The 15,626-nt window shown below is 39.8% G+C and overlaps 1 protein-coding gene across 2 annotated transcripts in view; it reads left to right on the plus strand.

Annotated features, from left to right (window-relative positions):
* Positions 1 to 8,124, plus strand: part of LOC127087312 (uncharacterized) — a 48,252-nt gene extending 40,128 nt beyond the window's left edge. The window contains exons 4-5 of one of the 2 annotated variants that reach the window (XM_051028317.1): positions 4,166 to 4,458; positions 6,760 to 8,124. In XM_051028317.1, the coding sequence (XP_050884274.1) occupies positions 6,788 to 7,897 (1,110 nt within the window). In that variant the 5' untranslated portion in view covers positions 4,166 to 4,458; positions 6,760 to 6,787 and the 3' untranslated portion in view covers positions 7,898 to 8,124. The remainder of the gene's footprint in view (positions 1 to 4,165; positions 4,459 to 6,759) is intronic. The other variant, XM_051028254.1, reaches the window with a different exon arrangement.
* The last annotated feature ends 7,502 nt before the right edge of the window (positions 8,125 to 15,626 follow it).

Here is a 15,626-nt window from a genome sequence, read left to right on the forward strand (position 1 = left end):
TACGAAATTCGTGTGCATCGATACATGGAAAATTTTGCCATGCACGCCCGGTGGTAATTTGACCATATCTCCTCAACCGTTCATCCGATTCTCACGATCTTGGACTTTTTGAAAATGGGAGAGAAATATCTACAACTTTCATGTTCAACAAAATTCCATTTGAAGCTTTTTTGATGGGGGAAAATTGGGTTGAAGTCGCTCCAAAAACTTGCCATCCTTTTGGAAACTTGAAACCATAGGTCATTTTTCCTTTTGGAAACCTTTGCTATGACCTCAAATCCTTCAATGTGAGTATTTGAAATGTCAAATGAGACTTGTTTGAACATGAATGGAGTATCTCTTGCCCCCTCCCTCCTCCAAATCCATCAATCCAGGCACAGTTGACCACAATTGACTTTTCTGACAGATAGATGAATTTGGCTACGCACTGATCAAATTGAGCCCCAAACTCCTGATGAAATGGCTCAACCATGAAACCCTAGAATCCATGAGCTCAATATAATCACATTATGATCCTCATATACATCATAGCCCCCATCTCCTGATTATGCCCTGATTGGCCCAATGCAGATGATTAAGGTTGACCAGTGGTCAAAACCCTAATCTCAAGAAATATGCTCCAACACTTGATGATGATGATGTATCATTGTAATCAAGATGAAGACCAACATCCTTGAGAATCATAAAACCCTAATTCACAGCCCAATCCTCAGATGGCCATGATCAGTCAATAAACCCTAGGCTTGCACTTGACTTCCTCATCTCCTGATCAAGACTTGGAAAATTTGCTTGCACAATGTAACCACATGATATGCAACATGAAATGCCTAATGTCCTAAAATAAAAAATGCAAATATGTTAATGCTAGTCCCAAGAGAGGAGGGCAAATTTTGAGGTGTTACACAGTTGAAGGAAGACCTCTAACTATGTATTTGACCGTGTTAGAAAATTCAATAGGGTGTGCTGGGGCAACATGACGAGTTTGGTCGAAAAGAGCATGTCATACACTGCCTTAGCAAAAGGTACCGACTGTGAAACAAGATACTCACAGCTCGAGAAAGCTTGCTGCGCTTTGGCTTGGGCTGCTCGCCGACTAAGACAGTATATGTTGAATCATACCACTTTATTGATTTCTAAGATGGATCTTATCAAATATACATTCGAGAAACCTGCTGTCTCCTGAAGGAGTTATCACTGATAATGGTACTAAACTGAACTCTGCATGCAGTTCAAAATAAAACACCATAACTCTTCTCCGTACCGGCCAAAGACGAACGGCGCCGTGGAGGCTGCTAACAATATCAAGAATATAACAGTAACATACAAAGACTGGCATGAGATGTTACCTTTTGCTCTTCATGGTTACCGCACTTCGACAGGGGCAACCCCTTTCTCTTTAGTCTACGGAATGGAAGCCGTTTTACCAGTGGAAGTTCAGATTCCCTCTCTAAGAATTGTGAAAGATGCAGGCTTAGATGAGGATGAATGGATTCAAACTCGACTCGATCAGATAAATCTGATTGATGAAAAGAGACTTGCGGCTGTTTGTCATGGGTAGATATATCAGAAGTGCATGACCCAGGCATTCAACAAAAAGGTCAAGAGACAAGTGTATCAAATTGGCGACTTGGTAATCAAACGCATCATCCTACCACAAACTGACCCCAGAGGCAAATGGACTCCCACATACGAAGGGCCATTTGTAGTTAAGAAGGTATTCTCAGGTGGAGCCATGATACTCGCTACAATGGATGGTGAAGACTTCCCACATCCCGTGAACGCGGACATAGTTAAAAAATACTACGCATAAAAGAGACCCGTTAGATCGACGTATCTAGGCAAAAGTAAGGGCATCCCGGCGAACCAAAAGGGTTCGGGCAAAAATTAGGGATATATAAAAAAAAATGTACACCCGGCAAGTCGAAAACCTGAAAAGGCGGCTTGGGCAAAAAAGGGTATCCTGGTGGACTGAAAACCTGAAAAGGCGGTCCAGGCAAAAATTAGGGATTAAAGCGTATGACTATGTCCCGTTCTCAGTCAACTTTCATCCAAGTTCGAGGGACTGACCAAGCCAATCACTTCTATCCGACAGCAAGGGATGAGATGCTCGAAGACATAATGACAGTAGTAGGCTTAAAATCAATAGGACTTCTTCCACATAGCTTTCTCTTTGTTTTCGACAATTTCCTCTTACTAGGATTTCTGTCTCCTTGTACACAAATTGCCTGTTTATAGGCCTCCTTTCAAAATCAATACAACCCTCTTTCAAAAAAAAGATGCTTTTGTTTTTACTTTTCTGTTTTGTTTGCGTAAACGTCCATTGATTTAATTTGAATTAATATGTGCATTTGAATATGACTGATGTTTACCGAAAATACATGCATAGAATAGCAATAGCAATTACTACCCGACTTCAGGATCAAGGAAAAGGTCTAATCATGCTTCCAATGAATCCGCTACCAATTCTCTTCCCCAGCAAGCCTTTTTTTTTTCCTCAGAAAATGGCAGTATCCCCAGGCACAGCCAGTTACTCCCCCAACAGAGGTCGGCGTCACCAGACAGATTGATCATCTCATCCATCCCCAGCCAGGCTCTGTTGAATATTTCCACCATCAGACAGAAATCAAGCATCCCCAGCCGAGAAAGGGTCATCGACACAAATGTCTCAAATCAGTAGATGGGGATTTATTTTCCCCAGTAGAGTCCCCAAGCAGAACTTCTCATACGCATAACTCATTCATTACATCCTTTCACAGCATACGCATGCATACAACATTCACATTTATTTTAGCATAACACGAAACATCTCATGCATCATGACATAGCATGAAGCTAACTTTTTCTTTGCAGGTTAATTATCCTCCTGATATAGTCAAAGTAGAAGGTTCATTCAGACAGACACCTTTATCAATCACATTCAAGATTCAGATACATATTTCAAATACAGTTCATGGGAACATTCATTCTGACAACACTTCGATATCCTCCTAACGATGGCATCTTTAAGCCCATCCCAGACATTTATTGCAAGTACAACATATACAGGTTATCAGATACAGCCTAACGTACGGTTCATTCTGATTCAGCCCAACATATGACTTCTTCAGCAACTCCAATGCGGTCTAACGTACGACCCATTTGGACCTTCAAATCCTCAGATGCTGCCTAGCGTACGGTACATTCAGGGGTGTAGTCTAGCGTACGACTACTTTCTTCTTCGGATACAGCCTAACGTACGGCTCATTCTGCAACTCAGATACGATCTAGCGTACGATCCATTCTGAACTCCAGCAACTCCAACGCGGTCTAACGTACGACCCGTTTGGATCTTACAACCCTCAGATGCTACCTAACGTACAGTACATTTCTGAAGTGTAGTCTGGCGTACGACTACCGCTTTCATCATCAGATGCGGCCTAACAGACGACTCATTCTGCGACGGTCTAACGTACGACCCATTCGGATGTCCATCCCCTCAAATGCTACCTAACATACGGTACATTTCTGAAGTGTAGTCTAACGTACGACTACCCCTTTCGTCATCAGATTCAGCCTAACGTACGACTCATTCTGCAACTCAGATACGATCTAGCAAATGGTCCATTCTGATCCTTTATCCCCAACAGCATATGACACACTCCGACTCCCCAGCGAAGTCGGCAGCCTAATGGATGACTCATTATACGGTCTAACGTACGACCCAGTGTGGCACCCATGTCTTCAAATTGGCCTAATATACGGCGCGATCTGAAGCTTTCGTCATCAAACCTCCCGGATGGCATCTTTAAGCCCATCTCCATCAAGACCAACTGTCGATTCTCAAGTGCAAATTTTTGGGGCATTCTAGTGTTCAATAATCTTCCACCTCCAGACCACGAATGGCATACACGCCATCCTAACTCTCTCGGTTTAAGAATATTGAACAGGGGCAGCTGTCATACCCCAAAAATTACCCATCATTTTTCCTAAAAAAAAAAAAAAAAAAAAAAAAAAAAATGACGAAAAAAAAAAACGAAAAAAAAAAAAAAAAAAAATTTAATTAATTAATTAATTAAATAATTAAAATAAATATATAAATAAAATATAACAAATTATTTTGGACTTGGGTCTCCCTCATTTCAAGCCCATTACCCACGAAATTAGTCTATAAATACTGAAGTTTCAGTAGGGGAGTTACACTTGGAGTTTACACTGGGAGATTCACTGGAGAAAGAAGGAAGAGAAGCAAAACACTCTGAGGTTTCCTTGGAACAAAACCTTGAGGAAAAAGAAAGAGAGAGAACAGAGAAGGACGGATAGAAACTTTGGCATAGGAACCCTGCCTACCCGGAGAATTCAGAGTAAAGAAACCCTGAAGGCAGCCCATCTGCACCGAAGCCATCGCCGTCCAATTCCCGCTGCCTAACTTATTCCGATACTACAAGGGGTCAATCCCTTCAACCTTGAATTGGCAAACAGGTTTGCGTATCTCTATTGTTTATACTTTCAATTGGCCATATCTACATATATAATGCATCATGATTAAATGTTGATATATAATTTGCTTTCGTATGGGAATTTAAATATGCCTGAATACCCTGAATATTTGACCATGTTATTCCTGTGATAAAATGCCATAAAATTCAAAGTTCCTAACGTGGGGCTGTTTTCAAATTCAAAATCCGTGGCCTATTCTGTTTTTTTTTTATGTTTTATCATAGCCATGCATTATTCATCCTATCCTATTTATTGTTGTGATATTTCTCCGGTGTAATCTTCGATTGCACCCTGATTTGGTGTTCTGACATGTTTCTTTTTTTTTTGAGTTTCGTAAAGGTTCACATATCCCAGGAAAAGGTTATTGGCTAGGTATTCCACTTTATTTGTGGGATACCCTTGTGGAGTTTCACCCTAAATTAATTTTTAATGTATTAATTTCTAATGTATTAATTTTTTAATATATTATTTTTAATAATTTTAATGTGGAGTTTCATCCTAATTATATAATTAATTGTAAAACTTTGCCTTTGAATAAGTGATCTTGGACCTTTCTTTGTTGCCTTACGATTACGATATTACGGTCATGTCCCGCGAACGTGGGGATACCCTTAGCAAAGACCCTTCGGTTAAATCATCATAAAATAAATTATAGTCCCTCGGATGTTGCCTTCGAATATACAACTTTGTCCCTCGATGACCCTCCGATGTTGCCTACGGTTAAATGATGATAGTCCCTTCGAATGCTAAGGTATCCTCATAACTGTTGCCTTCAATGACCAATCGATGACCCTACGATGACCCTTTTACATCCAAAGGATAAAACTACTTATTTCTCAATAATAAGGACAGTTTTACCCTCATAAGGATAGGAAATGCCCGTAAAGACCTTGGGTCGGTATAACTCTTAATTGCTGGCTCACAACTTAAAACATTTTTTTGCACCTCACACCTTTCAAAATGCCTTTAGAAAATCACCACTTGGTATACATTCATACTAGAATCATTACCGAGTTATATTTTTCTAAACAATTTTCAAAACTAAAACGGGATAACCACTTTGTATACATTCATACAAGAATCATTACAAAGTTAAATTCTCTTTTCAAAACAATTTTCCAAACAATTCACAAACACTTTTTTAGACAAAAATAATGTAAGTGATCGAGCAATTAAGAGCCCATGGATAACCATGGATACAAAGGGTGCTAACACCTTCCCTTTGTATAATGTACCTCCCGAACCCAAAATCTAAATTAAGGTCTTTCCTGTTCTTTTCCACCTTTCCTTATTGGATAAAAGAAAAGTCGGTGGCGACTCTTGCTAACCGCGACATTGCGATTAAAACCACAAAAAGTCCAGTTCACCGTATGACAGAACCGGCGACTCTGCTGGGGACCCTAAATATTTAAAAAGAGAGGTTACCTTAAAAACAAGATCACTTATTCAATTTGTCTGATTTATTTTTAAGGGATTGCTTGGGTATGTTATGCTTGAGTGAAAGATCCTACACCCGGATCTAGTGTACCTTAGGTAAGTAGCAAGAGATCATCGCGACTGTCCGGCGTATACTGGAATGGTCAAAATGATGGCTACGGTTAATGTGGCACTTTGGATGTCCTGATGTTCCTCATGTTAGTTGAGGAAATATTTGGCATTCGCGTGGTGTCATAAAAGCATTAACCAGACCTTTAGAACCCTAATTGACTCATCCTGGCCATTAGAAAGTAGTGAGATAACTGGCTTCGGTTCCGACTGGAGTTGGTTGAGACTCGATACTACACTCTTTGAGATTGGACTTTAGGGAAGCTTCGGTCAACCACTTGGTGTTGCACTGAAGTGGACTTAAGGAAAGGTCAATGATTTGAGATCCTTCTAGAACCCGGTTACTATTCTAAGACAGGTTGAACCAACCAAACTTCAGTGGGGAGGGTATTTACCTATGGAACTCACGCAAGCCTTAAAACCTAGGAATGATTGTTGTGTGACTTGCTTGTGCTTGTTATTTATCTAACAACATGACATCATAACAACATAACATCATAACATCATGGCATTGTACTAACCATTTCAAGGATTTAGGGATTTAACTCTGCTAAAAAAAAAAAAACAGAAAAAACAAAAACAAAAGCAAAAACAAAAGAGAAAAGAAAAAAAAGCTCTTTTTGTTAGTTTATGCAAAGTTAAATCCCGAAAGTCCTTGAAAACATTTCATACATTGCATTGCATCGCATAACAGGTATTCTAAAGGATCAGTGTTCTCACGATTTTCCTATCAAACAGATTCCAGCAGATTCAAACAGATTGAATAATGGCTCTCGAACAAACTGTCAAAGATCTCCAGGCCCAGAATGCTCAATTCCAGGAAATGATGCTGAGCTTATCTAAGGGGCAGGAAGAACTGAAAACTCTTTTGATGGAGAAGAAGAAGGACCAGAAACCTGTGGGTTACATCAACCCGGGGAGAAGGCTTAAGGGACAGGTTACAGGAGTCAAGATTAGAATTCCGAAGGATTCAGAAGAAGAGACCGAGAATGATTCGGAAGATGAGAATCCTAATCTCGTCAATTCTGAGGACGACGATGAAGATTATGAACATGAACAGTACTCTCCGAAGGATGATAAGTACAAGTTGCTGGAAGAACGTATGCTAGCTATGGAGGGGCAGAAAGTGCCCGGTCTGGATTTCGAAAACTTGGGTCTGGTCTCTGATGTGGTCATTCCCCGCAAATTCAAGGTTCCCATTTTCACTAAGTATGATGGTGCCTCTTGTCCTCAGATGCATCTGAGAGCTTATGTGAGAAAAATTCAGCCGTATACCACTGATAGGAAACTATGGATTCATTTCTTCCAAGAAAGTCTGTCTGGCACACAGTTAGAATGGTACTATCAGCTCGAGAGCTCTGACATCCGCACCTGGACTGATTTAGCGACAGCTTTCTACAAGCACTACCAGTATAATTCTGAATTAGCGCCTACTCGGCTACAGTTGCAGAATATGATTATGGGATCTAAAGAAAGCTTCAAAGAATATGCTCAAAAATGGAGAGATTTGGCTGGAAGAGTCAAACCGCCTATGACTGATCGAGAATTAGTGGACATGTTCATGAGCACACTGACCGGCCCATTCTACAGCCATCTATTGAGAAGCTCCTCATCGGGTTTCATTGAACTTATATTAACTGGTGAACATGTTGAAAGCGGAATTCGAAGTGGAAAGATACAGGTGGCTACCTCTGATCCTCCGGAGACTCCTGATGTCATCACTGCTCCTCCGCCGAATCACGACGAGACTGTCAATGCTGTGGAAGATACTGATAACGATTATGACTTGGATAACTGGATTTTCCCATCAATTGGTGACGGACTCAATAATTGGAAGGCTGAAGACACTATCCCGATTTCCTTTAGTCAGGAGTAATTGTTATTGCTATTTTAGTGTTTTAAAGCATTATGTCTATACCCGGGGCACAATAGCTAATTTTTCAAGGGTTTTGTCATTTTCATAAGCATATTCATATTCAATAAATCAATGGACTTTTTGCATTCAAATATTGCGCTCTTTATCTTTCCTGTCATCTTCTAAACAAAGCTATGTTTCTTGCACACACTCACATAACAATTTGCCGATCCATATCCACTCTGGATCCTGTTGATAGTAGTTCTGCTACTGTTCATTATGACTTTGAAAATCCGATCTACCAAGCCGAGGATGGAAGTGAGGAAGATTGTGAAGTCCCTGGAGAACTTGCCAGACTGGTACTACAAGAAGAAAAGACCATACAGTCGCAAGAGGAATCAATTGAAATTGCAAATCTGGGTACTGAAATAGACAAGAAAGAAGTCAGAGGTTTCTGGGGACACTTGAATTACATTGCCCGATTCATTCCACACTTGACTGCTACCTGCAAACCCATCTTCAAATTACTAAAAAGGAAAAATCAAGAGATGGTATGGAATGATGAATAACAAAATCAGGAAATATCTCCAAGAACCTCCAATTCTGATGCTACCAGTTGAAGGAAGACCTCTAACTATGTATTTGACCGTGTTAGAAAATTCAATAGGGTGTGCTGGGGCAACATGACGAGTCTGGTCGAAAAGAGCATGTCATACACTGCCTTAGCAAAAGGTACCGACTGTGAAACAAGATACTCACAGCTCGAGAAAGCTTGCTGCGCTTTGGCTTGGGCTGCTCGCCGACTAAGACAGTATATGTTGAATCATACCACTTTATTGATTTCTAAGATGGATCTTATCAAATATACATTCGAGAAACTTGCTGTCTCCTGAAGGAGTTATCACTGATAATGGTACTAAACTGAACTCTGCATGCAGTTCAAAATAAAACACCATAACTCTTCTCCGTACCGGCCAAAGACGAACGGCGCCGTGGAGGCTGCTAACAATATCAAGAATATAACAGTAACATACAAAGACTGGCATGAGATGTTACCTTTTGCTCTTCATGGTTACCGCACTTCGACAGGGGCAACCCCTTTCTCTTTAGTCTACGGAATGGAAGCCGTTTTACCAGTGGAAGTTCAGATTCCCTCTCTAAGAATTGTGAAAGATGCAGGCTTAGATGAGGATGAATGGATTCAAACTCGACTCGATCAGATAAATCTGATTGATGAAAAGAGACTTGCGGCTGTTTGTCATGGGTAGATATATCAGAAGTGCATGACCCAGGCATTCAACAAAAAGGTCAAGAGACAAGTGTATCAAATTGGCGACTTGGTAATCAAACGCATCATCCTACCACAAACTGACCCCAGAGGCAAATGGACTCCCACATACGAAGGGCCATTTGTAGTTAAGAAGGTATTCTCAGGTGGAGCCATGATACTCGCTACAATGGATGGTGAAGACTTCCCACATCCCGTGAACGCGGACATAGTTAAAAAATACTACGCATAAAAGAGACCCGCTAGATCGACGTATCTAGGCAAAAGTAAGGGCATCCCGGCGAACCAAAAGGGTTCGGGCAAAAATTAGGGATATATAAAAAAAAATGTACACCCGGCAAGTCGAAAACCTGAAAAGGCGGCTTGGGCAAAAAAGGGTATCCTGGTGGACTGAAAACCTGAAAAGGCGGTCCAGGCAAAAATTAGGGATTAAAGCGTATGACTATGTCCCGTTCTCAGTCAACTTTCATCCAAGTTCGAGGGACTGACCAAGCCAATCACTTCTATCCGACAGCAAGGGATGAGATGCTCGAAGACATAATGACAGTAGTAGGCTTAAAATCAATAGGACTTCTTCCACATAGCTTTCTCTTTGTTTTCGACAATTTCCTCTTACTAGGATTTCTGTCTCCTTGTACACAAATTGCCTGTTTATAGGCCTCCTTTCAAAATCAATACAACCCTCTTTCAAAAAAAAGATGCTTTTGTTTTTACTTTTCTGTTTTGTTTGCGTAAACGTCCATTGATTTAATTTGAATTAATATGTGCATTTGAATATGACTGATGTTTACCGAAAATACATGCATAGAATAGCAATAGCAATTACTACCCGACTTCAGGATCAAGGAAAAGGTCTAATCATGCTTCCAATGAATCCGCTACCAATTCTCTTCCCCAGCAAGCCTTTTTTTTTTTCCTCAGAAAATGGCAGTATCCCCAGGCACAGCCAGTTACTCCCCCAACAGAGGTCGGCGTCACCAGACAGATTGATCATCTCATCCATCCCCAGCCAGGCTCTGTTGAATATTTCCACCATCAGACAGAAATCAAGCATCCCCAGCCGAGAAAGGGTCATCGACACAAATGTCTCAAATCAGTAGATGGGGATTTATTTTCCCCAGTAGAGTCCCCAAGCAGAACTTCTCATACGCATAACTCATTCATTACATCCTTTCACAGCATACGCATGCATACAACATTCACATTTATTTTAGCATAACACGAAACATCTCATGCATCATGACATAGCATGAAGCTAACTTTTTCTTTGCAGGTTAATTATCCTCCTGATATAGTCAAAGTAGAAGGTTCATTCAGACAGACACCTTTATCAATCACATTCAAGATTCAGATACATATTTCAAATACAGTTCATGGGAACATTCATTCTGACAACACTTCGATATCCTCCTAACGATGGCATCTTTAAGCCCATCCCAGACATTTATTGCAAGTACAACATATACAGGTTATCAGATACAGCCTAACGTACGGTTCATTCTGATTCAGCCCAACATATGACTTCTTCAGCAACTCCAATGCGGTCTAACGTACGACCCATTTGGACCTTCAAATCCTCAGATGCTGCCTAGCGTACGGTACATTCAGGGGTGTAGTCTAGCGTACGACTACTTTCTTCTTCGGATACAGCCTAACGTACGGCTCATTCTGCAACTCAGATACGATCTAGCGTACGATCCATTCTGAACTCCAGCAACTCCAACGCGGTCTAACGTACGACCCGTTTGGATCTTACAACCCTCAGATGCTACCTAACGTACAGTACATTTCTGAAGTGTAGTCTGGCGTACGACTACCGCTTTCATCATCAGATGCGGCCTAACAGACGACTCATTCTGCGACGGTCTAACGTACGACCCATTCGGATGTCCATCCCCTCAAATGCTACCTAACATACGGTACATTTCTGAAGTGTAGTCTAACGTACGACTACCCCTTTCGTCATCAGATTCAGCCTAACGTACGACTCATTCTGCAACTCAGATACGATCTAGCAAATGGTCCATTCTGATCCTTTATCCCCAACAGCATATGACACACTCCGACTCCCCAGCGAAGTCGGCAGCCTAATGGATGACTCATTATACGGTCTAACGTACGACCCAGTGTGGCACCCATGTCTTCAAATTGGCCTAATATACGGCGCGATCTGAAGCTTTCGTCATCAAACCTCCCGGATGGCATCTTTAAGCCCATCTCCATCAAGACCAACTGTCGATTCTCAAGTGCAAATTTTTGGGGCATTCTAGTGTTCAATAATCTTCCACCTCCAGACCACGAATGGCATACACGCCATCCTAACTCTCTCGGTTTAAGAATATTGAACAGGGGCAGCTGTCATACCCCAAAAATTACCCATCATTTTTCCTAAAAAAAAAAAAAAAAAAAAAAAAAAAAAAAAAAAAAAAAAACGAAAAAAAAAACGAAAAAAAAAACGAAAAAAAAAAAAAAAAAATTTAATTAATTAATTAATTAAATAATTAAAATAAATATATAAATAAAATATAACAAATTATTTTGAACTTGGGTCTCCCTCATTTCAAGCCCATTACCCACGAAATTAGTCTATAAATACTGAAGTTTCAGTAGGGGAGTTACACTTGGAGTTTACACTGGGAGATTCACTGGAGAAAGAAGGAAGAGAAGCAAAACACTCTGAGGTTTCCTTGGAACAAAACCTTGAGGAAAAAGAAAGAGAGAGAACAGAGAAGGACGGATAGAAACTTTGGCATAGGAACCCTGCCTACCCGGAGAATTCAGAGTAAAGAAACCCTGAAGGCAGCCCATCTGCACCGAAGCCATCGCCGTCCAATTCCCGCTGCCTAACTTATTCCGATACTACAAGGGGTCAATCCCTTCAACCTTGAATTGGCAAACAGGTTTGCGTATCTCTATTGTTTATACTTTCAATTGGCCATATCTACATATATAATGCATCATGATTAAATGTTGATATATAATTTGCTTTCGTATGGGAATTTAAATATGCCTGAATACCCTGAATATTTGACCATGTTATTCCTGTGATAAAATGCCATAAAATTCAAAGTTCCTAACGTGGGGCTATTTTCAAATTCAAAATCCGTGGCCTATTCTGTTTTTTTTTTTTATGTTTTATCATAGCCATGCATTATTCATCCTATCCTATTTATTGTTGTGATATTTCTCCGGTGTAATCTTCGATTGCACCCTGATTTGGTGTTCTGACATGTTTCTTTTTTTTTTTGAGTTTCGTAAAGGTTCACATATCCCAGGAAAAGGTTATTGGCTAGGTATTCCACTTTATTTGTGGGATACCCTTGTGGAGTTTCACCCTAAATTAAATTTTAATGTATTAATTTCTAATGTATTAATTTTTTAATATATTATTTTTAATAATTTTAATGTGGAGTTTCATCCTAATTATATAATTAATTGTAAAACTTTGCCTTTGAATAAGTGATCTTGGACCTTTCTTTGTTGCCTTACGATTACGATATTACGGTCATGTCCCGCGAACGTGGGGATACCCTTAGCAAAGACCCTTCGGTTAAATCATCATAAAATAAATTATAGTCCCTCGGATGTTGCCTTCGAATATACAACTTTGTCCCTCGATGACCCTCCGATGTTGCCTACGGTTAAATGATGATAGTCCCTTCGAATGCTAAGGTATCCTCATAACTGTTGCCTTCAATGACCAATCGATGACCCTACGATGACCCTTTTACATCCAAAGGATAAAACTACTTATTTCTCAATAATAAGGACAGTTTTACCCTCATAAGGATAGGAAATGTCCGTAAAGACCTTGGGTCGGTATAACTCTTAATTGCTGGCTCACAACTTAAAACATTTTTTTGCACCTCACACCTTTCAAAATGCCTTTAGAAAATCACCACTTGGTATACATTCATACTAGAATCATTACCGAGTTATATTTTTCTAAACAATTTTCAAAACTAAAACGGGATAACCACTTTGTATACATTCATACAAGAATCATTACAAAGTTAAATTCTCTTTTCAAAACAATTTTCCAAACAATTCACAAACACTTTTTTAGACAAAAATAATGTAAGTGATCGAGCAATTAAGAGCCCATGGATAACCATGGATACAAAGGGTGCTAACACCTTCCCTTTGTATAATGTACCTCCCGAACCCAAAATCTAAATTAAGGTCTTTCCTGTTCTTTTCCACCTTTCCTTATTGGATAAAAGAAAAGTCGGTGGCGACTCTTGCTAACCGCGACATTGCGATTAAAACCACAAAAAGTCCAGTTCACCGTATGACAACTACTAAGTAACAAACCCTAACCCAAACTAACTTGGGCTTGGGCCACAACTTGGATTATATCTGAAATTCTGGTATCAGATATAAGATGTCGAAGGTAATGTTACGACACTAATATCTGTTAACACACAATGGATAAACAAAAACAGAATGGTAAAGCGAATAACACAAGCAATTGTTAACCCAGTTCGGTGCAACTCACCTACGTCTGGGGGCTACCAAGCCAGGAAGGAAATTCACTAAAATAGAATTAGTTCAAAGACTCTCCGTACACTTCAACAAGTTACAGTCTTTATCACCTAATCTCTACCCGTGCAATTTCTACCTAAGCACTCTTAGATATGAGAACCCACTCACTTCCCTACAATCACACACCAGTGATTTTAAACAACAATCCCTTGTGAAAAGAAAATACTTTTCAATTACACACTCTTGATTTTACTTCTCAGTTTCAATCAAGAAGACACACTCTTGATCTTGCTTCAAAGCTTTGATCAAGAAGACACACACTCTTGCTTAACAGCTTTAGAGTGACAAATTACAACCACAAATCAGTCCAATTCAATCATCAATGGATGACTTGAATGACCTACAAGTCTTACGACTAAACAGACACAAACCCTAGCTCTCTCTCTATATTTCGCTCAGTCTTGGTTGTGTGTACAAACAGGTTTTCTAAGTCCCTTTTTATAGAAGCATCCAGCTGGGCTTGGACATCTTGAAAACCCTAAATCTATTTTCCAATCAAATCTTTTTATAACAGCTGTATAGATCTCCTTGGAAAATAAGTAAATCTGGTTGTAATCCATGATTGAATGCGCCAGCTAGCCATATCTTCAATCATACAAAGATTTCCATTAATTGTGCAATCACAAAACACCAGACATTCATACTGAATGTTTTGTCTACAGGATGTCATGACATCGGGTCTGGCATCCTGGAAAAATCCTGCATAGTCCAATAATTCCTTTTATAACTTCCAGCAGGTACAGCCATATCAGATGTCATGCCATTGTGTATGTCATCTGAAACAATCCTGCATGAACATGTCTTTCATTTAAGCTCCAGCAGGTACATCCAATATCAGAAGCCTTAGCATTGTAAGTGGCATTCTGAAACAATCCTGCAATAACATGTTCTTGAACTCCAGCAGGTACATAGGATATCTTATGTTAAGACATCACACATGACATCTTGTGAACACTCTTTGTTTTACCAAAATTGCTGCCAACACCTAGAATCAACAAACTCCCCCTTTGGAAAACTTTGGCTAAAACATATATTTGTCCTTTTTGTTCACAAGGTAAACTATCAGCAGTTAAACAACATAACAGAAGTTTAATCAGCAGCAGAAGCAAAACAATTACTAGCTATGGCTACTAGTAATACACATATGCACAAGGGTACTTCTCCTCCCCCTAAATCTGTGCAACAAACAGAATTACTAGTTATGGATGCAGCTAGTAAGACACACAACGCACAAGGGTGCTCCTTCTCCCCCTAAATCTGTGCATACAACAAACATAACAGCTACTGAACTCCAGTACCTGTACCAGCCAGAATGTCATACTGACATCTGCTTCAACATCAACACTTGTGCACCATATCAGACATCCTCTTTGACATCTGTAAACAGAACAACATTCTGTTTTAACACCTATGCACTTCTTTCAATAATAACTGTCCTTCTGTCCAACCACATACAACTTGCACATCAACACTTCTCCCCCTTTTTAGTCAAAATTGACCAAAGGTGACCAATTAGACAAAATAAATGTCTATTAGCCTAGAAGAGAATGTTAGATAAGATGTTATAACATTAAGCATGTTAAAACAAAATATTCAAGAAGTACACACCATCATTAAACACAGTTGTGATAGCTGGAATAATGAATAAATCCAAGGAACTCTTTAAGAGCCCTAAATATTACATAACAGGCATCAATAGGGACTGCCACAAAATACATACTCAAAACAGTAAAGACAACAACCTTCCAAACAGCAGCCTAACTTTCACCACACCTCCCAGTCTTCAATTCAAGAAGGAACCATTAATCAGAAGAAGAAGTATCACCTTCACCTTCATCTTCATCTTCAGAACCCTCAGAGCTTCCAGAGTTACCACTAGATTGTACTTTTGCATCTGAATTTTTTGCAGCCTTCTCC

The sequence above is a fragment of the Lathyrus oleraceus genome, chromosome 1, assembly GCF_024323335.1.
Source record: "Lathyrus oleraceus cultivar Zhongwan6 chromosome 1, CAAS_Psat_ZW6_1.0, whole genome shotgun sequence".
Taxonomy (NCBI): Eukaryota; Viridiplantae; Streptophyta; class Magnoliopsida; order Fabales; family Fabaceae; genus Lathyrus; species Lathyrus oleraceus.